A 20,174-nucleotide genomic window follows, 5' to 3' on the forward strand; every position below is an offset into this window, starting at 1 on the left:
ACTTTTCAGCGTATGCGTAAAGTGCGTGCCGCAATTTTAGAAATTGGCCGTATACACAATATCAGGGATATCTGGCGCTCTCTTTACCGCAATATGTCAGGTTATACTTACTATTCAGCGCCCCATAAATTATGCTCCCGTATTGACATGGCCTGGGCTACAGATAATATATTGCACACCAGTTCTATTGAGATTTGCCCTCGGGTTACCTCGGACCACAACCCTATTTTGCTTATGTTCAATAACCCACAAACTCAAGTGGTTCCAAGGATGTTTTCCTTCCCCCGTCATTTACTTTCTGACGCAGGTTACATATCACAGCTTAAATTACATCTCTGTGAATTTATCAAATTCAACCTTAATTCTACTTCCTGTATAATTGTCTGGGATGCTTGTAAGGCTAGTATTAGGGGGTTTACCCAACAATTTGTTCCCAGGCAGAACTCTGAACGTAGTAATACGAATAAAAATCTGACATCTAACATCTTGGCACAAGAATTACTTCTGGCCGATGCTTTACGAACCGGCTCTTCCAATGTGGTTGAACTGGGATTAATACTCGGGCACTTAAAATCAAATCTAAAAACAATTTTCATTGAAAAAAGCAGCGCTAAACTACATAAATTTAAAATTTCTCACTATGAAGGTGGAGACAAAATCCGTAAAATTTTGGCTTATAAAGTTGCGGATGATAGAGCTCACACCTTGATTAAAAGCCTTAGAGGCTCCAATAATATCATATACGATCAGCCAGCACAGACACTGGATCAATTTGTGGAGTTTTACAATATCTTATATACCCCTGAGAATCAACCTAGTTCAGCGAAGATACTAAATTATTTGGATAGTAATATAAAAGAAAATCATAATACACCCGGGTTAGATCAATTATCTGAGGAGATTACTTTCTTAGAGATCAGGCAAGCTATTTTTTCTCTACCCTCGGGGAAAGCAGCAGGGGAAGATACTGTTCCAGTAGAGCTTTAAAAAATTTGTATTGAGGAACTACTCCCTCTATTTTCTCAAGTAATTCGATCTATCGGGGAAAGCGGGAAGGCTCCCAGCTCCTGGAACATTGCCAAAATGTTTTTTTTTTTTAAAAGGGCAAACCGGCAGATGAGTGTGGGTCTTACAGACCATCTCACTTATAAACACGGATGCCAAGGTTTTTGCAAACATTTTAGCTACCCGATTGGCTCCGTTTATACCCAAAATAGTAAATTCACAACAACATGGATTCGTAATGGGAAGGGACACTACTGCCCATATTAACACGGCCATAACTGCATTCGACATAGCTGAGACAGAGTCCACCCCACTCGGTATGATTTTGTTGGATGCTGAGAAGGCTTTCGACCGAGTGGGGTGGGACTATCTTTGGTCTGTTATGACCTTTATTGGTTTCAGGGGCCAATTTGTCAGTTGGATACGAGCCCTATATGATAATCCTATAGCGAGTATCAGCTATGCTGGGCTGACCTCTTCTACTTTTGCCATCTCCCGGGGCACCCGGCAGGGGTGTCCTTTATCACCCCTGCTGTTTGTTCTGTTGATGGAACCCTTTCTCTACGCTCTCCAGCTCCAGCCCCGAATAACACAGTTCAGATCTGGTCCGCACTCTCTGAAAATTACCGCATATGCGGATGACATCGCTATTTATTCTACCGATGTCGTAGAGGCACTAGAGGGGATTACGGCCGAGGCAAGCAGATTCGGAGCCGTTTCAGGATACAAGCTAAATATAAATAAAACACAAATAGTAGTTAACCATAAACCATCTGCTGTTGTCTCCGGAATCTGTAGGGTTGCCACTTATCTAGGGGTTAAAATGTCATCCAAAATTAGTGAGGTTATCACAATAAACTATGATGCCCTATTAAAATCAACAGCTTTGTCTTTAAAAAAATGGCAAAACTTCCTTTAAATATTATCAGTAGAATTAACCTGATCAAAATGAAAGTGCTTCCTAAATTTATTTATTTATTTCGCTCCATACCACTAGCACTTAGTAACTCTTTTTTCAAAAAACTTGATGGGATATTTAGCAGCTTCATCTGGGGATACAGGAAGGTGCGTAGATCTTTGATGTTACTCAAAGGTTCTTTAGATAGCAGGGGACTCAATTTCCCGGATTTCAAATTATATTATTGGGCTACCTTTCTCGGCCGTTTACGTTCTTTGCTTAATTCAGACACTCAATTTTATTTTCATATCATCATGTTAAACTCAGACTCCAAAATGTTTCTGTTAAGACTTAATGACCCTAACTACTACAAAAGGGTTACATTTAAGACTGCAAGAGATACTGCTAAGATTTTGGTTCAATATCTTGGCATTTTGTAAAACTTCCTTGTTTCATTCCAAATTGTGGTTATGGGGAAACCCGGGCCTTCCTGAGATTTTTTACGATGGTTTGGCAAATATATGGTCTGCTCACGGTATCACAACACTGGGGGACCTTTATGGCTCTCACGGTTTCTTAGACTTTGAGGCACTTAAATATTTATACAAACTGACCGAACCAATGAGATTTAAGTATATATTCAAATTCATGACTTTTTGGTACGCAAGATGAAAATATTTGAAAGTTTAGATTCCGACATCTGGAACTGCTTTTACTCAATGAAGACCAAATCTTTAATTAGTGAAGGATATAGATGCCTTAACACTTATAAGATTGGTGATTGCTCTTAATTAGCAGAGAAATGGAGCTCTAAGTTGGGACTTAATATAACTTCAAATCAGATTGCTTTTTCCCTCTCCAATCTCAATAATCTCGTTCAATCTTCGAGTCTAAGATTACAGCAATTCAAAACCACTTGTATGTTATATCACACTCCTGAAATGATTTCTAAGTGGTCCACAAATGTTTCTTTCAGTGATCGTACCAAGTGCCCAAAATGCGATTTAGCAGGTGCTGATTTAGAACACATGTTGTTTTCTTGCCCGGTTTTAACGGAGTTTTGGTCTGCTCTGGATAAGGTTTTGAAATTGAAATTGGTTAGGCCACCTTCTCTTCGGCTCTAACAGTACTGTTAGATGTACACTCTGTTTTCTTGCCCGGTTTTAACGGAGTTTTGGTCTGCTCTGGATAAGGTTTTGAAATTGAAATTGGTTAGGCCACCTTCTTTTTCGGCTCTAACAGTACTTAGATGTACACTCTGTCACTCTTCCTCAGCAGGCCCTAGTCACTATATTACTATCATGTGCCAAATTAACCATCGCCCGTGGCTGGATCTCCCCGCAGCCCCCTCTTATTATCGAGTGGTGGTCACTGGTCAACGAAATCCATTCTATGGAGTCGGCTTTGGCTAAACTTAGAGGTGTCCGGTCCTTAAGGAAATGTGAAAAAATCTGGGGCAATTTCATTTAAAATGTAAAGCATTAAATTTGTATTTTTATCTTGAACATTTAAGGGATAAATCTCCCACAAAGCTCGAATTTAATATGATTGTTTCACTGTTTCATTGCCGTTTTTACTTTCCTGCTTTGCGCTATTATGAAGTAATTGTTTCTTTATTCATTCTGCCACATTGTTGTAAACTATTCCCATCCTGATTTGTTTTGTTTTATTCTATCCTCGCTTGTCGTGTTGTTAATAAAAAATATATTTAAAAAAAAAGGAAAAGGAAAATGGAATGATTCTTGCTTACTAGGTTTAGCACCTGTTGCTTGCTTCACGTAGAGGTTGGCATGAGATAGGGTCTCTAGGTTCTTTTGGCACCGAACGTGTGTCTCCACAGGATACAATGCATTGTATCATGTTTTATAGATATTTTAACATGCCAAGGAAATATTTTACTGTTCCTTTGCTCAACCAAGATTTTTAAAAGTTTGATCAGCTTTAATGTTTCTACAATGATTAATTGATAAAAAATGTCATATTTAGTGTTGCCAGTTTTTTACAAGACATTGTGAGATTGAGGTATTCGTAAATGTGATCACTGTGCTACATATTGACATGTATTTTGCTAATTGTGCTGCATTTGTGAATGTGATTCTATGCTTTTATGTTTTGACATGTAACCAAATAAAGATTTATAGACCCTGCTTTTGTCCCACTAGATTTCTGTCTCCGGGTTTGTTGTTGCTACAGTGCCTACTTCAAACTGGATTTTAGTTATAGATGTGGGTGGACACAAGTAATAACCATAATGCATCCCCCTACACACGCACAACCCTCAGATCCAAAGTTTCATGTGGTCAAAGGATTTTGTCATCTTGAACATTTTGTGACTCATAGCATTTTGTCCTTTTTGAAGTTAGCAAACAGGTACTACTGGAAAAGCGGGTAGGGTTGCTCCCAGAAACTTTGACCAGTTGATTAAGGAGTGGCCAGGTATCACCACCACTCAATAGCTGGTGCCAGTCTTAAATGTGGCGCCCAAAGACACCTGAGTAAGTAAGGGCGGAAAATTCGTTCCGCTCGCGGAATGTGCGAATTTTTGGCAATTTTGCGAGCCGCGAATCGCGCGAAATTGCTCAAAAATCCGCAATTCGCGAATTGGCGGATTTTTTTCTTGTTCGCGCTTCAAAAATACAATATCGCACGCGCAGCATTGACTTACCATGATTCTGCGTTCGCTGATGAGTTTTCCTCCCTGTTCGCGTGCGCTGCGAGATTTTGGTAGCTGGCCGAGCGACGCCACGATCGCGAACACGTCATTGCGACCCAAAACAGGAAATTGAGAGCGCGAACACGTCATTGCGACCCGAAACAGGAAATTGCAAACGCGAACACGTCATTGCGACCCAAAACAGGAAAAAGGCATCACGAGCAGGCTGGTTATGTGGAAACAACATGTTTGCGACCGTTGCGACCGCATGCGCAAGTTCTCGTTCCCGAACTGGTAAGGAAATCTTGCGAACTCGCAAAAAACAAAGTTTGCAAGCTCGCAGAATTTGGCGTATTTTTGCGAATCACGATTACGAATTCGCGCTAATTCGCGTATCGCAAATTCCGCCCAAGCTTAGACCTGAGAAGAGCTTCAAGGGACTGGACCCTTTCCCCTTATGCCTAGAACTAAGAAGTCATTGAAAAACAATGGGGTAGACCCAGAAAGTCAACAGGACCTGGGTAGTTATATATTTATAGAAAAAGTGGTCCTAGACACAATTTGTTAAACCAGACACAATCAATGTAAGTGTTAATTATTCACACTAAGTAAGGGGTCAGATTTAATCTGAACAAACAAAAGGAGATGTATTATTAGCTAATGCTGCTATCAATGCGAAAGAACCCAACAAAACAGTACCAAAACAATTTATACTGCAGTTTTATTTACATATTGATAAAAAATTTGGCAATAAGAGAATTAGAAAAAGGGGGGTGCTCAAGTGATGAGAAGGAAAGGCTGAAAGCACAGGATTTAGAATAGGTTCAGTGCAAAACAAGAATTATATTTACATTGCACAAAAGTAAAGCCTACCCCTACAAAGTATATACACACTATTATACACGGGGACTGGGAAAATGGTACAGGCTTTAGGAAATTAAAAGGGGGGCATAACCGTCGACGTTTCGACCCTGGCGCAATACGGGAAAGTTGCGACCTCTGCTACGGGTCTTCTTCAGGACAGATGGGGGCGGGGAGAGGGGAGCACCACGGCAAAGACTGTGGCGGTGTAACAAGGCCAGATCATTTGGGCGATACACCTCTGACTGATAAATTCAATTTGAAGCCAAGATGGTGATTATGGATAGGAACAATGAGGCGATATCAATCGTGCCTGATATGGTCAAACAGTGACCAATTAGTTGCGGGCGAGGGAAACCAAGCTCCTGTTTGGAAAGGACCTGTATTGAAATAAACGGACCGGGTGTTTATTTCAATACAGGTCCTTGTTACACCGCCACTGCACTGAACCTATTCTAAATCCTGTGCTTTCAGCCTTTCCTTCTCATCACTTGAGCACCCCCCTTTTTCTAATTCTCTTATTGCCAAATTTTTTATCAATATGTAAATAAAACTGCAGTATAAATTGTTTTGGTACTGTTTTGTTGGGTTCTTTCGCATTGATAGCAGCATTAGCTAATAATACATCTCCTTTTGTTTGTTCAGATTAAATCTGACCCCTTACTTAGTGTGAATAATTAACACTTACATTGATTGTGTCTGGTTTAACAAATTGTGTCTAGGACCACTTTTTCTATAAATATAGAACTAAGAAGTGCATTTGAAAGGACAGCTGTCTGACATCCTGTGTAGCTACACGGACACAAGTGGCAAAATTCCTTTTCCCTAGTGTGCCCAGTTGATCACTGGCGACTGGACATTACAGGGGGACCCTGCTGGAGTGAGATTAGACCCCAAGTCCTGACCTAGCTCCTGGGAGCCTTAGATATGACCCAGAGGAGTTTCTCCTGAAAACCCTGAAAAGTTGGGACTCCAAAGACATAATGTAATCTTTTTGACCACCACCCGCACCAGCTGCCTGACTGCCTGGACCAACGTCAGCGACGAAGACACCATCAAAACCATGAACTCCATCGACTCCGGATCCCCATCCGACCCCTGCCCTCACCACGTCTTCAACAAAGCCAGCACAACCATCGCACCCCACGTCCGGAAAACAATCAACAGCTCCTTCGACACAGCAACCTTCCCGGCAAGCTGGAAGCACACCGAGATCAACGCCCTTCTGAAGAAACCCAAGGCAGACCCCAAGGACCTCAAGAACTTCCGGACCATCTCCCTGCTCCCTTTCCCGGCAAAAGTGACAGAGAAGATTGTCAACAAACAGCTGACCCGTTACCTCGAAGACAACAACGTCTTCGACCCATCCCAATCTGGCTTCCGCAGCAACCACAGCACCGAGACCGCCCTCATCGCCGCCACCGACGACATCAGGATCCTGATGGACAAATGAGAAACAGCTGCCCTCATCCTCCTGGACCTATCAGCCGCCTTCGACACGGTCTGCCACCGCACCCTATCGGCGCGCCTCCACGACGCCGGAATTCAAGAGAAGGCCCTGGCCTGAACCACATCCTTCCTCTCCGGCAGAACCCAGAGCATCTGCCTCCCTCCCTTCCGATCAAGAACCACTGACATCATCTGTGGCATCCCACAGGGATCCTCCCTCAGCCCAACGCTGTTCAATATCCACATGGCTCCACACGCCCACGTTGCACGACAACACAGCCTCAACATCATCTCCTACGCCGACGACACTCAGCTGATCATATCCCTCACCGAAGACCCCAACACCACCAAAGCCAACCTCCACAGAGGATTGAAGGCCGTCGCCGACTGGATGAAGGACAGCAGACTGAAGCTGAATTCAGACAAAACGGAGGAGCTCATCCTCGGACCCAGCCCATCAGCCTGGGACAACTCCTGGTGGCCCACATCGCTAGGCACACCCCCGGAACCCACCGACCACGCACGCAACCTGGGTTTCATCCTCGACTCCTCACTCTCCATGACCAAGCAAGTCAATGCCGTCTCCGCGTCCTGCTTCAACACCCTTCGAATATTCCGCAGGATTTTCAAGTGGATCCCTCCCGACACGAGAAAAGCCATCACCCAGGCCCTCATCACCAACAGACTCGACTACGGAAACGCCCTCTACTCAGGAACAACTGACAAGCTCCTGAGACGACTACAACGAATCCAGAACGCCTCAGCACGACTGATCCTCGACGTCCCCCGGCGCAGCCACATCGCACCCCACCTGAGAAGCCTGCACTGGCTCCAAGTCAACAAGAGGATCACCTTAAACGAACCTGGTTCTTGTATCTGACCTGCCCTCAATCATGGTCAGCATGACATCGCATTTAGGTCCCGGTCCACTGTGACAATAGACTGTCATTAGCACTTTGCACTTTTTGGTGATATCTCTACTTAACATGTAAAAAAAATCATATCTCTGGCTGCTCTTGTTGGATTTTTGTCCTTTTGGTGTAATTTTGTTTATTAAAATGTACTCTATTTTTCTCATTTGGATTGGAATTTTTGTATTGCTTAGTGTTTTGACTTCAATACTGTATTGGTACAGTATGAATATTTTACATATTACCGTAAGTAGTGAAATTCAGGGTTCATCCTGACAAGAGATGTGATTAATCCTTTAGGTGGGCAGTCACACTCTTGACATGTTTTGCTACAGCTGTCAACAAATCTACATAGATTTTATGGGTGACAGGTGAAAGCCATGATGGAAAGAGTAGGCACGTTTCCTTTGATTTTAACTGCATCCCCTGATTTGTAAATACATTTGACATTTATTGCTGATTTTATCAAAGAATTTCACAAATAGTAAAAAACAAAAATGAGCAACACAAAAACAAATCTAACAATTCATAAATGAATAAACGCATGCTCACCGTCAGGCTTCAGGAAATTCTTGTTATTGAAAGCAAATGTAAGATCCAAGACTGAAAAGTTCATTTTCTTATATTACAGTTTCATGTCAGCTTAAGAAACAGGATTGCTTCATTAAAACAGCCATATAGGTTTCCTCACCTTTCCCATATAGGTGTAGAGGACACTTTCTGGGGAGATAGATCCATTCTGCAGGCCATCAGCCAGGTCCACCATTGACATTGAAAGGATCGTCCTAGAGTCCAATTTGGGATTCTGAAAGAAGCATAGGTAAAATCAAAGGTATCCTTCCTCTTACAGCAGCAATGGGTCACAGTAGCTCACAGGACATCCTGTCTAACAGGCACATGTCCCAGCATGATCCTCCATCACCAGTACCTATCAAAAATGGTTTTATGACGGTACATTGCATGCAATTACTTTGCATGCCTTTTACACGCATTTTTAGCGCATGTTTTTACTGTGAAAATACATTTAAAACGCATGCCAATACCACACATTGTTTTTATATTTAAAAACAATTTATTTGTGGGGGGGGAAACCTTCCAGTCCCCCTCAACTTACATTAAGTGCGTTGTATTGGCATGCGTTTTAAATGCAAATTCGTGGTAAAAATATCTGCTCTAAAAATTCGTTGTAAAGGCTTAACAAAGTAAAACCTCATTGTAAAGGCTGTTTACAATCAAAAATGTATTTTGATCAATAAAATTAGCACTACCAAATGTCATCAATGGTTAAAGTAACACAAGATTGTTCATTTTCCTGTATCGCCGAACTCCCCTGAATTGTCATACAAAAGAACGTGCTTTCTTAGAGATCTGTCTACTGTCTAGTCCGTCAAGCAGGTCAGCACCCAGCTCTGCAAAAGTAACATTTTCCGTGCCGACTTCCTTTCAGCATTTAGCTGCTGCCCATGCCACGACTTGAGGCATAGGAATCAGGTTATGGAGTATCCTGTTCTCATGGCTTGCCTGTCGGTTCCTGTATGTTGCATGTTCTACTTTAGTCGAAGATTGATTGTGGCGCTCAAAGCTGCACAGTTAGTATTTGGGTGGCAATGCACCAGTTTAAGCCAAACACCAACTTATTGTCTAAGTTGTCGAACCACATTTGCACAGTTGCACCATCTGAATGAAACCCAACAAACACAGTGCCAGTTCCCCAAGCTGCCCTGTCCCTGGCAAGGTCGAGACTGCACTGCACATGCATGCCCCTGCAAACATGGAAATGTCTAAATCCCCCCAAAAAATACATTCACCTGTTACTATTTCTAACATCTGTTATGTGAGTAGCTGTGTGACTGTCTGTATCCATGTGTGAGTGGATGTCTGAGTACCTGTATAGGTGAATATGTGGGTGTGTGAGTAACTGTATGGGTGTGGGGTTGAGGGGTGACTGGCTGTATTGGTGAGTGAGTGGGTGTGAGAGTGGCTGTATGGGTGTGAGTGGCTGTATGGGTGAGTGAGTGGCTTTGTGATTGGCTCTATGAATGAGTGAGTGGGTGTGTGAGTGGCTCTATGGATCAGTGAGTGGGTGTGTGAGTGGCTGTATGGGTGAGTCAGTGACTGTGTGAGTGGCTATATGGGTCTGTGAGTAGATATGTGAATGGCTGTACTGTCGACTAAGTGGCTGTATGAGTGGCTTTATCAGTGAGGGACTGTATGTATATGTGGCAGTATGGGTGACTGAGTGGCTATTTGAGAGGGTGTTTGGTTAAATGATTGGGTATCTGAGTGGCTGAATTAGAGATTGAGTATCTATGTGAGTGGCTGTATGGGTGAGTTGCTCTGTTGAGAAGCTGTATGGGTGAGTGACTGGGTGTGTGAGTGATTATGTGGGTGAATGAGTGGCTGTGTGATTGACTAAGGGTGAGTTAGTGAGTGTGTGAGTAGCTGTATGGGAAGTGAATGGTTGTGTGAATGGCTTTATGGGTGAGTGAATGGTTCAATGGATGATGTCATCACTGATGTTATCAGTGATGTCATTAGAGGTGTCATCAGTGATGTCATTAACCATGTCCTGAGTGATGTTAAATGGGAGGTCATAAGCAGTGCATTGCGGTGGCTTAAGTTTAAGCATGGACCTAAAATCCGTTCCGTTCGCGGAATTTGCGGATTTTCTGCAATTGCGCGGTCCGCGAATCTCGCGAAATTGCAGAAAAATCCACGAAATCGTGTTCGAGACGGATTTTCAAAAACTGAAGTACATGAAACACTTACAGGGTTACAGCAGGTGCCCAAGTTGAAGCTAAGTTCTTTGTAACCATTTACAAAATGGTTACAAAGAAATTAACTTCAACTTGGGCACCTGCTGTAACCCTGTAAGTGCTTCCTGAGCGGCGCCTCCAGAGTTGTATTCTCTGACCCTGCTCTGACCCTCGAAGCAGGGTCAGAAAATAGTTACAAGTATTGCACAATGCTCCAGGCTGTCACAAAAATTAAACCACAACAGGAAGCACTTACAGATAAGGAAGCAGGTGCCGGACTTGAAGCTCAAATTCAGTAACATATTAACCAGCCCCCGGTTGAGGCTGGGCAGGTGTGCTTTCTCCCTATAATCTACAGTGGTGAACCAGAGGGTGCTGTGATGAACCAGAAAGTGCAGTTGTGAACCAGAGGGTGCTGTGATGAACCAGAGGGTGGCACTGGTGAACCAGAGGGTGGCAGTGGTGAACCAGAGGGTGCTGTGATGAACCAAAGGGTGGCAGTGATGAACCAGTGGGTGGCAGTGATGAACCAGAGGGTGACAGTGGTGAACCAGAGGGTGTCAGTGGTGAACCAGAGGGTGGCAGTGGTGAACCAGAGGGTGCTGTGATGAATCAGAGGGTTGCAGTGATGACCCAGAGGGTGACAGTGATGAACCAGAGGGTGGCAGTGGTGAACCAGAGGGTGGCAGTGATGAACCAGAGGGTGGCAGTGGTGAACCAGAGGGTGACAGTGATGAACCAGAGGGTGGCAGTGGTGAACCGGAGGGTGGCAGTGATGAACCAGAGGGTGGCAGTGGTGAACCAGAGGGTGGCAGTGATGTACCAGAGGGTGGCAGTGGTGAAGCAGAGGGTGGCAGTGTTGAACCAGAGGGTGGCAGTGATGAACCAGATGGTGGCAAGGGTGAACCAGAGGGTGGCATTGGTGAACCAGAGGGTGGCAGTGATGAACCAGAGGGCGGCAGTGATGAACCAGATGGTGGCAGGGGTGAACCAGAGGGTGGCAGTGGTGAACCAGAGGGTGGCAGTGGTGAACCAGAGGGTGGCAGTGATGAACCAGAGGGTGCAAGTGATGAATCGGAGGGTGGCAGGGGAGAACCAGAGGGTGGCAGTGGTGAACAAGAGGGTGGCAGTGATGAACCAGAGGGTGGCAGTGGTGAGCCAGAGGGTGACAGTCGTGAACCAGGTGGTGCTGTGATGAACCAGATGGTGGCAGGGGTGAACCAGAGGGTGGCAGGGGTGAACCAGAGGGTGGCAGGGGTGAACCAGAGGGTGGCAATGGTGAACCAGAGGGTGCAGTGATGAACCATAGGTGGGCAGTGGTGAACCAATGGGTGGCAGTGGTGAACCAGAGGGTGGCAGTGATGAACCAGAGGGTGGCAGTGGTGAACCAGAGGGTGGCAGTGATGAACCAGAGGGTGACAGTGATGAAGCAGAGGGTGACAGTGATGAACGAGAGGGTGGCAGTGGAGAACCAGAGGATGGCAGTGATGAACCAGAGGGTGGCAGTGGTGAACCAGAGGGTGGCAGTGATGAACCAGAGGGTGGCAGTGATGAACCAGATGGTGGCAGGGATGAACCAGAGGGTGGCAGTGGTGAACCAGAGGGTGGCAGTGATGAACTAGAGGGCGGCAGTGATGAACCAGAGGGTGTCAGTGGTGAATCAGAGGGTGGCAGTGATGAACCTGAGGGTGGCAGTGATGAACCAGAGGGTGGCAAAATGAACCAGATGGTGGCAGGGGTGAACCAGAGGGTGGCAGTGGTGAACCATAGGGTGGCAGTGGTGAACCAGAGGGTGGCTGTGATGAACCAGAGGCTGGCAGTGATGAATCAGAGGGTGGCAGGGGAGAACGAGAGGGTGGCAGTGGTGAACCAGAGGGTGGCAGTGATGAACCAGAAGGTGACAGTGGTGAACCATAGGGTGACAGTGGTGAACCAGATGGTGCTGTGATGAACCAGATGGTGGCAGGGGTGAACCAGAGGGTGCAGTGATGAACCAGAGGGTGGCAGTGGTGAACCAGAGGGTGGCAGTGGTGAACCAGAGGGTGGCAGTGGTGAACCAGAGGGTGGCAGTGATGAACCAGAGGGTGACAGTGATGATCCAGAGGGTGGCAGTGGTGAACCAGAGGGTGGCAGTGATGAACTAGAGGGTGGCATTGATGAACCAGAGGGTGGCAGTGGTGAACCAGAGGGAGCCAGTGGTGAACCAGAGGGTGCTGTGATGAACAAGAGAGTGGCAGTGATGAACCAGAGGGTGGCAGTGGTGAACCAGAGGGAGCTGTGATGAACCAGATGGTGGCAGTGATGAACCAGAGGGTGGCAGTGGTGAACCAGAGTGTGCTGTGGTGAACCAGAGGATGGCAGTGATCAACCAGAGGGTGGCAGTCGTGAACCAGAGGATGGCAGTGATCAACCAGAGGATGGCAGTGATGAACCAGAGGGTGGCAGTGATGAACCAGAGGGTGGCACTGGTGAACCAGAGGGTGCTGTGATGAACCAGAGGGTGGCAGTGATGAACCAGAGGGTGACAGTGATGATCCAGAGGGTGGCAGTGGCAAACCAGAGGGTGGCAGTGATGAACCAGAGGGTGGCAGTGATGATCCAGAGGGTGGCAGTGGCGAACCAGAGGGTGGCAGTAATGAACCAGAGGGTGGCGTGATGAACCAGAGGGTGGCAGTGATGAACCAGAGGGTGGCAGTGGTGAACCAGAGGGTGCTGTGATGAACCAGAGGGTGACAGTGATGAACCAAAGGGTGGCAGTGGTGAACCAGAGTGTGGCAGTGAAGAACCAGAGGGTGACAGTGATGAACCAGAGGGTGGCAGTGGTGAACCAGAGGGTGGCAGTGATGAACCATAGGGTGGCAGTGGTGACCCAGATGGTGGCAGTGATGAACCAGAGGGTGACAGTGATGAACCACAGGGTGGCAGTGGTGAACCAGAGTGTGGCAGTGAAGAACCAGAGGGTGACAGTGATGAACCAGAGGGTGGCAGTGGTGAACCAGAGGGTGGCAGTGATGAACCAGAGGGTGGCAGTGGTGACCCAGATGGTGGCAGTAATGAACCAGAGGGTGACAGTGATGAACCAGAGGGTGGCAGTGATGAATTAGAGGGTGCAGTGGTGAACCAGAGGGTGCTGTGATGAACCAGAGGGTGGCAGTGGTGACCCAGATGGTGGCAGTAATGAACCAGAGGGTGACAGTGATGAACCAGAGGGTGGCAGTGATGAATTAGAGGGTGGCAGTGGTGAACCAGAGGGTGCTGTGATGAACCAGAGGGTGGCAGTGATGAACCAGAGGGTGACAGTGATGAACCAGAGGGTGGCAGTGGTGAACCAGAGGGTGCTGTGATGAACTAAAGGGTGGCAGTGATGAACCAGAGGGTGACAGTGATGAACCAGAGGGTCACAGTGGTGAACCAGAGTGTGGCAGTGGTGAAATAGAGGGTGGCAGTGATGAAGCAGAGGGTGGCAGTGGTGAACCAGAGGGTGGCAGTGCTGAACCAGAGGGTGGCAGTGATGAACCAGAGGGTGACAGTGATGAACCAGAGGGTGGCGCTGCTAAACTGCCTGGGAGCCCTGTGGGTGTGAGCCCCTGCGCTGCTGAGCTGCCCTGGGGTTGTGAGCCCACGCGCTACTGTACTGCCCCGGGGCCCAGTGGGTGTGAGCCCCCGTGCTGCTGAAATGCCCCGGAGCCCTCTCAGTGTGAAAATCATTTGTGCTCAATTGCCTGGGAGCCCTTTGGGTGTGAGCACAAATTGTGCTAAGTGTCCCCCTGCCCCCTGTACATATATACCCATACCGCACAGCACCATTATGCTCTTGCACCATGAAGTCTGGTGCCTGGATGCTCCTGATCCGTGTAGGTGGTACCACCATCTGGTGCAGTAATGTAAAGTCATAACTTGCTACACAGCACCAATAAACATGTGTCCCCCCTGGCACCGGTATGCTCATGTACCAGGCGTGGAGCACCCGCATGCCACTGCACCCTACTGCCCAGCGCCAGCATATGCCTGTACGGGGCAGTTTAGTAGGAGATGGGACATTGTCCAGCAGCAGCAGCTGCATGCGCCTGAACCCACAGAGCAGGATCAGTATGGCTTTGTACCAACACGCGCAGCAGAGCTATCTTGGACATCTGAAGGATTCTGGGGTCCTGTGCCAAACTTATTTTTGCATCCATGAGTTTCCCGAGCGCCATCCCCGTGTAGCTCCTGTGACCAGGAGGCTGCTTTCTCCTCATCTGATGCTCTGCTCGGTCTCTGACCCTTTATAAACAAGATGCATGTGAACTCGCATAGAAGCCCCGCCGGTTTGGCCCCATCCACCACACACTAGCAGTATGAAACGTCTTCCCGTCCGTCCCCACTATAATGGCCAGCTCACTCAAGGGACCTCAGCGCCTTTTGGCGCGCTGGCAAAGTTACATGCACATGTGGTCACATATTTGTGCAAATTGCACAAAAATCCGCAAGTTCGCAGGAAAATTCGCGAACTCGTGGACTTTTTTTGCAATTTCGCATGAATTCGCAGACCGCGAATTCGCAAATTTCGCCCATACTTACTTAAGTTATAGTTACTTCAGGTTAATATAATTTCAATGGTTTTGTAGGAGTGAAATCTGAACCTAACTATAACGTTCCAGTGATGGGTTTTTTGTGAATGTCAAAGCTTTTTAAAATTGTATTTCCTACGGTAACCTTTAACCTTTCAGAGTGGGTGTGTGAGTGACTGAATCGGTCAGTGAGTGGATGTGTGAGTGGCTGTATGGGTCTTTGAGTGGGTGTGTGAATAGCTATGTGGGTGAGCATGTGGATTTGTGAGTGGTTTTATGGGTCTGTGAGGGGTGTGTGAGTAGCTGTATAGGGCTGCACTGTGGGTGGATAATTTGGCAGGGCCTTCAAAGAGCTCTCATCATTCCAGCTGTTTTGGACTTACTGGTGGAAAGGGAAGAGGTTCATGGGCCACAAGGACCCTCGGCATCCAAGGGGACTTCATCCGCAATCTTTAGTGCACCAAGAGACATGTTTGCAAAGTGGTGGAGAAAGGGGACGGGCCTCCAACCAGCTCTCAGCAATCCCTCTGTGTCAAACTTACTGGTGGTAGAAACAGGAAGTGTTCTTGGGCCCTAATATTCTTCAGCATCCAAGGGGACTTCATACCTAACCAGTAGTGCACCAGGAGGCATCTGCAGAGAGTTGGACAAAGGGTGTGGGACCTCAATGACCTCTTAGCAATCCCACTGTGTGGGACTTACTGGTGGTAACAGGAGGGGTTCTTGGCCCCCAAGGACACTCAGCATCCAAGGGGACTTTATCCCCCAATCCATAGTGTGCTAGGAGGTGCATTTGCAGAGTGGTGGAGAGAGAGGGTGGGGCCTCCAAGTAGCTTTCAGCAATCCCGCTGTGTGGGGCTTACTGGAGGTAACAGGAGGCGTAGTTGGCCTCCAAGGACCCTCGGGAGTCATACGGACTTCATCCACAAACTAGTAATGTGCCAAGAGGCGTGTTTGCAGTGTGGTGGAGAAAGTGGGCGGGGCCTCCGATGAGCTATCAGCAATCCTGCTCTGTGGGACTCACTGGAGGTAACAGAAGAATTTCTTAGTCTCCAAGGACTTGCAGCACCCAAGGGGACTTCATCCCCCAACCCGTAGGGCACCAGGAGGTGTGTTTGAGGAGTGGTGAAGAAAGGGGGAGGGCCTCCAACGAGCTCTTAGCAATCGCTCTGCATGGGACTTACTGGAGGGAACAGGAGGGCCTTTGCCCCCAAGGACCCTCAGCATCCAAGGGGACTTCATCTGCCACAAGAAGTGGGACAGGAGACACGTTTGCAGAGTGGTGGACAAAGGGGACGGGGCCTCTGATGAGCTGTATCAGAATTCGCTGTTCCACAGGGAAGGGGTCGCACCGAGCACCCCAGAGGATTCCCAGATAACCGCATATTGATAAATAAATGTTGTAAGGCAATTTATTGTCCTTTATGAGTCCCTCTGGGACCCTTCTAACACACCCATGGGGTCAGGGTACCTCTACCCTGACCCCTTTATTCACTTTGCACAGACATTCTCAGCCCCAGGAACCGTTTCCCGACAAACAAAATGGTGGTTGCAACTTTTTTGTGAAGGTGCGGCCAACCAATCAGGACTTTGCTTTGGTGCATGCATCTGCCGAGGATCTGCGTGCCTATACATACAAATTTCGATTTCGTTTAATATCTCTAAAACTATTGAATGGATTAACATTAAATCTAAAAAGCGTGATCTGCAAACAAAATCTACCATTCACCCATATTTAGTATAATTCCGTCTAGAGTTTTGGGCTGTAGTCCTGTGCAAAACTCTTACAGGAATTAACATCGGGATAACACATTTCAGAACCCCCACTCTTTCTCGGGCCTCACCTCACAAATCATCCCAAAACTTCCCATACAGCAGATGAAGCAAGCATTCAACCTTTTGGGAGAAATTTGTGAAGATCCGTCAACCGGCACCAAAGAGATAGGTAAGTCAAAGAAAAAACCATTTTTCCTATGGAAACATGGTCCTAACTATAACAATGTAATATATATAAATATATACAAATTCAATGTTTCGTGAAAGTCACTATCAGTGTGTCTGGTAAAATCTCTTTTAGATCCAAGTCCAATTTCATTATACCCCAATGTTTTCTGAGGCACCTGAATATTTCTTGATTACCTTTCTATATTGAGTAATATACCCTTCTCCTTCCTCACTTTCTTCACAGTCCTTGGTCTCAGTAATTCCTCTCTCTTAATCGGTCATACTTGATAGCTGCCATGTATTCCGATTGCATATGAGTGACCTTTTCAAGTTTTCAGTATACGTATGAGTGACACTCGACAACCAAATGTGTGACACTTGGAGTGATACTTTCTTGCAAACAGACCTGTTAGTCCTGGTACAATTGGGGTGAGTCTCCCTTCCATTTTTTACTGATTGCCTTTTCTGTTTTTGATATGTTTTGCTGGTTTGGATGCTTTGGGCACTGCGCCACTGCTATTCAGTGCCGCAGTGCAAGTGATCAATATGTTAAATTCATGTACTGATTAGTGACTCCATGATTGGCTTATTTGACTTACTTGTCAGACCTTAGTATATTACACCATGTGTGCCCAGGGCCTGCAAATCAAATGCTGGTGGTGGGCTTGCAGCACTGATTGTGCCATCCACAAAATCAGCTCGTAAAGTGTGTCTCAGGCAGACCATTGCAGAGCCTGTGTGCACTCTGTGACTGCCATAACGACACTTGGCAAGTGCAGCCACTTGCCAGTCCCTAAACCTTTCCTTTTCTACATATCAGACAACCCTAATGTAGGCCCAAGGACAGAGTGTATTTTATGTAAAAGGTAGGACATGCACTGATGTGTGTGGCATGTCCTGATAGTGAATTACTGCCATTTTAGTTTTTCACCATTGCAAGGCTAACTGTCCCCATAGGCCAGTATGGGCAGTTTGATTATAACATCTTATAATCCTAACTGACCCAGGGAACATGGTAGAAATTCAAATTTAGTATGCGTGAACTCAGGATGATAAAATATCTTTTAGTAAAGTTGGTTTTTAGCATTCTGTGTTTGAAAATACCACTCTTAGAAAGTTATTTTCTTACCTAACCATCCAGCCTGCGTCTGCTAGCTTGTGTATTGCATGTCTGGTTTGTGAGTGACAGGGGCTGTGGTGGCTCCAGGAGACAGGGTGAGTCAGCGCAGGGCTAAATAGACCTATCTGCATGTACAATGGTCGGAGGAGTAGCACCTGGGCCTGAATAGGACTGTGTCTGCCTTCCACAATGCTAGCTCCACCTCCTTTAGTGTGTCTGATGACCCTTGCCCACCCTGCCAAAGGAAAGAAGTCGTCATGTAAACAAAGTGTTCCAGGACTGCACAGAACTGGTTTGGACTAGGTGCAGGACCCTCTGCCTTCAGAGGACAAAGGATTTTGCAGTATAAACATTAGACCCCAGGACTTTAGATCACTTCTGGGAACACAAGACAAACCTTTGCCAAGGAGAAGAACCAAGGAACCTGCAGGAGTTTGGACTGCCCCTCTGCCAGTGTGCTGTTTGTTGGGTTGGCCTGCAGTGGTTTCTTTATTGCCAAGGAAAGGAGAAGGATTTTTTAAGGAACTTTCATCATCTTGCAGAATATTTCTCCAAGGGCTTGAATCTGAGCTTGCCTCCTGACCGAAGTCTCAGGGATACCAGATTTCACCCCTTCTGTTTGCCTGCATCTGCAACTTGCTATTCTAGCTGCTACAGAAAGAATTCTGCTACACCAACGCCGATGAGCGCCGCCGCCATCTGCATCGAAGCCGTGAGCGATGCTCCGACTTGCAACGTAGACCCGCCCCGGCTGCCCCAGGACTTTAGATCACTTCTGGGAACACAGGATGAACCTTTGCCAAAGAGAAGAACCAAGGAAGCTGCAGGAGTTTGGACCGCCCCTATGCCAGTGTGCTGTTTGCTGGGTTGGCCTGCAGTGGTTTCTTTATTGCCAAGGAAAGGAGAAGGAACTTTTAAGGTACTTTCATCATCTTGCAGAATATTTCCCCAAGGGCTTGAATCTGAGCTTGCCTCCTGACGGAAGTCTCAGGGATACCAGACTTCACCCCTTCTGTTTGCCTGCATCTGCAACTTGCTGTTCTAGCTGCTACAGAAAGAATTCTGCTACACCAACGCCGACAAGCACCGCCGCCATCTGCATCGAAGCCAGGAGCTATGCTGTGACTTGCAACGTGGACCCATCACCGGCCGCCGTGCCTCCTCGACGATTGTATGACAGTACAACGCGGGCTATTATCACGCGTGCCATTACAACGCTGTTTTTACAATGCAAGTCGTCACAACCACTTGTGCTGTAAGCGCTGGTTAGTGGAATAGTTTAATTTTCTATTCCAACTCCAGCCCACGTTACAGTAGGGAAGGTGTTGGAATAGAAAATCAAACTATTCCTTGTCCAACAGCGTCCTCCAGCGCAAGTCGTTGAAACAACTTGCGTTGTAAAATCAGCGTAGTAATGGCAGCGCGTGGTAATGCCCCCATTGTAAAGGCTATTCCCCCTCCTCGACGCCAGTGAACGACATCGTAAGCCTGCCATAGCATGAGCGCTACTCCGACTTGCAACGTAGGCCCGATGCCTGTTGCTGTGCGGCATCGACTCCGAAGCCGACATCATCGCGGAGCCGAACGTCGACGTGGGTTATCAAGAATCCATCAAAATCGTTACATCGTATGGAACCGTGGTTTCGGCGCCATCATGACGTCACCTCCTCTCCGGTCAGGAACTGACGCCTACCCTGCCTGTGCTAGCATCCAGGTCCCGACGCATCACCTCCCCCGAAGCAATGAACCGATGCCGCAATGCGCCATCGACGCCGCACCTCCGCAACGCCGTGAGCTGTCTTTTTTTGCTTTTCCAAGGTACTGTTCTCTGTGGGTTTGTTTTGACTCCGGGCCCTACGCCGCGCACCTCGCGGTCAGCGCCGTACTTTGTGGATTTCTTTGGCCTTGACGTTGTGATAACTCCAGTTGGGGTTATCTATTGTTAAAGATTGCTTTTAAGTGAATAACCTATTTTCGAACTATTTCTACCATCTTGAACAATTATTATTCATTACAGAGTCGTGGAT

General features: G+C 46.9%; 1 protein-coding gene across 2 annotated transcripts in view; it reads right to left on the reverse strand.

Moving 5' to 3' along the window:
• Positions 1-20,174, reverse strand: part of LOC144800424 (vitamin D3 hydroxylase-associated protein-like) — a 654,091-nt gene that overhangs the window by 368,372 nt on the left and 265,545 nt on the right. For both annotated transcript variants that reach the window (XM_078671680.1, XM_078671681.1), the window contains exon 2: positions 8,469-8,582. In XM_078671680.1, coding sequence (XP_078527806.1) covers positions 8,469-8,582 — 114 coding nt within the window. The remainder of the gene's footprint in view (positions 1-8,468; positions 8,583-20,174) is intronic.

Source organism: Lissotriton helveticus, chromosome 1_2, assembly GCF_964261635.1.
Source record: "Lissotriton helveticus chromosome 1_2, aLisHel1.1, whole genome shotgun sequence".
NCBI classification, from domain to species: Eukaryota; Metazoa; Chordata; class Amphibia; order Caudata; family Salamandridae; genus Lissotriton; species Lissotriton helveticus.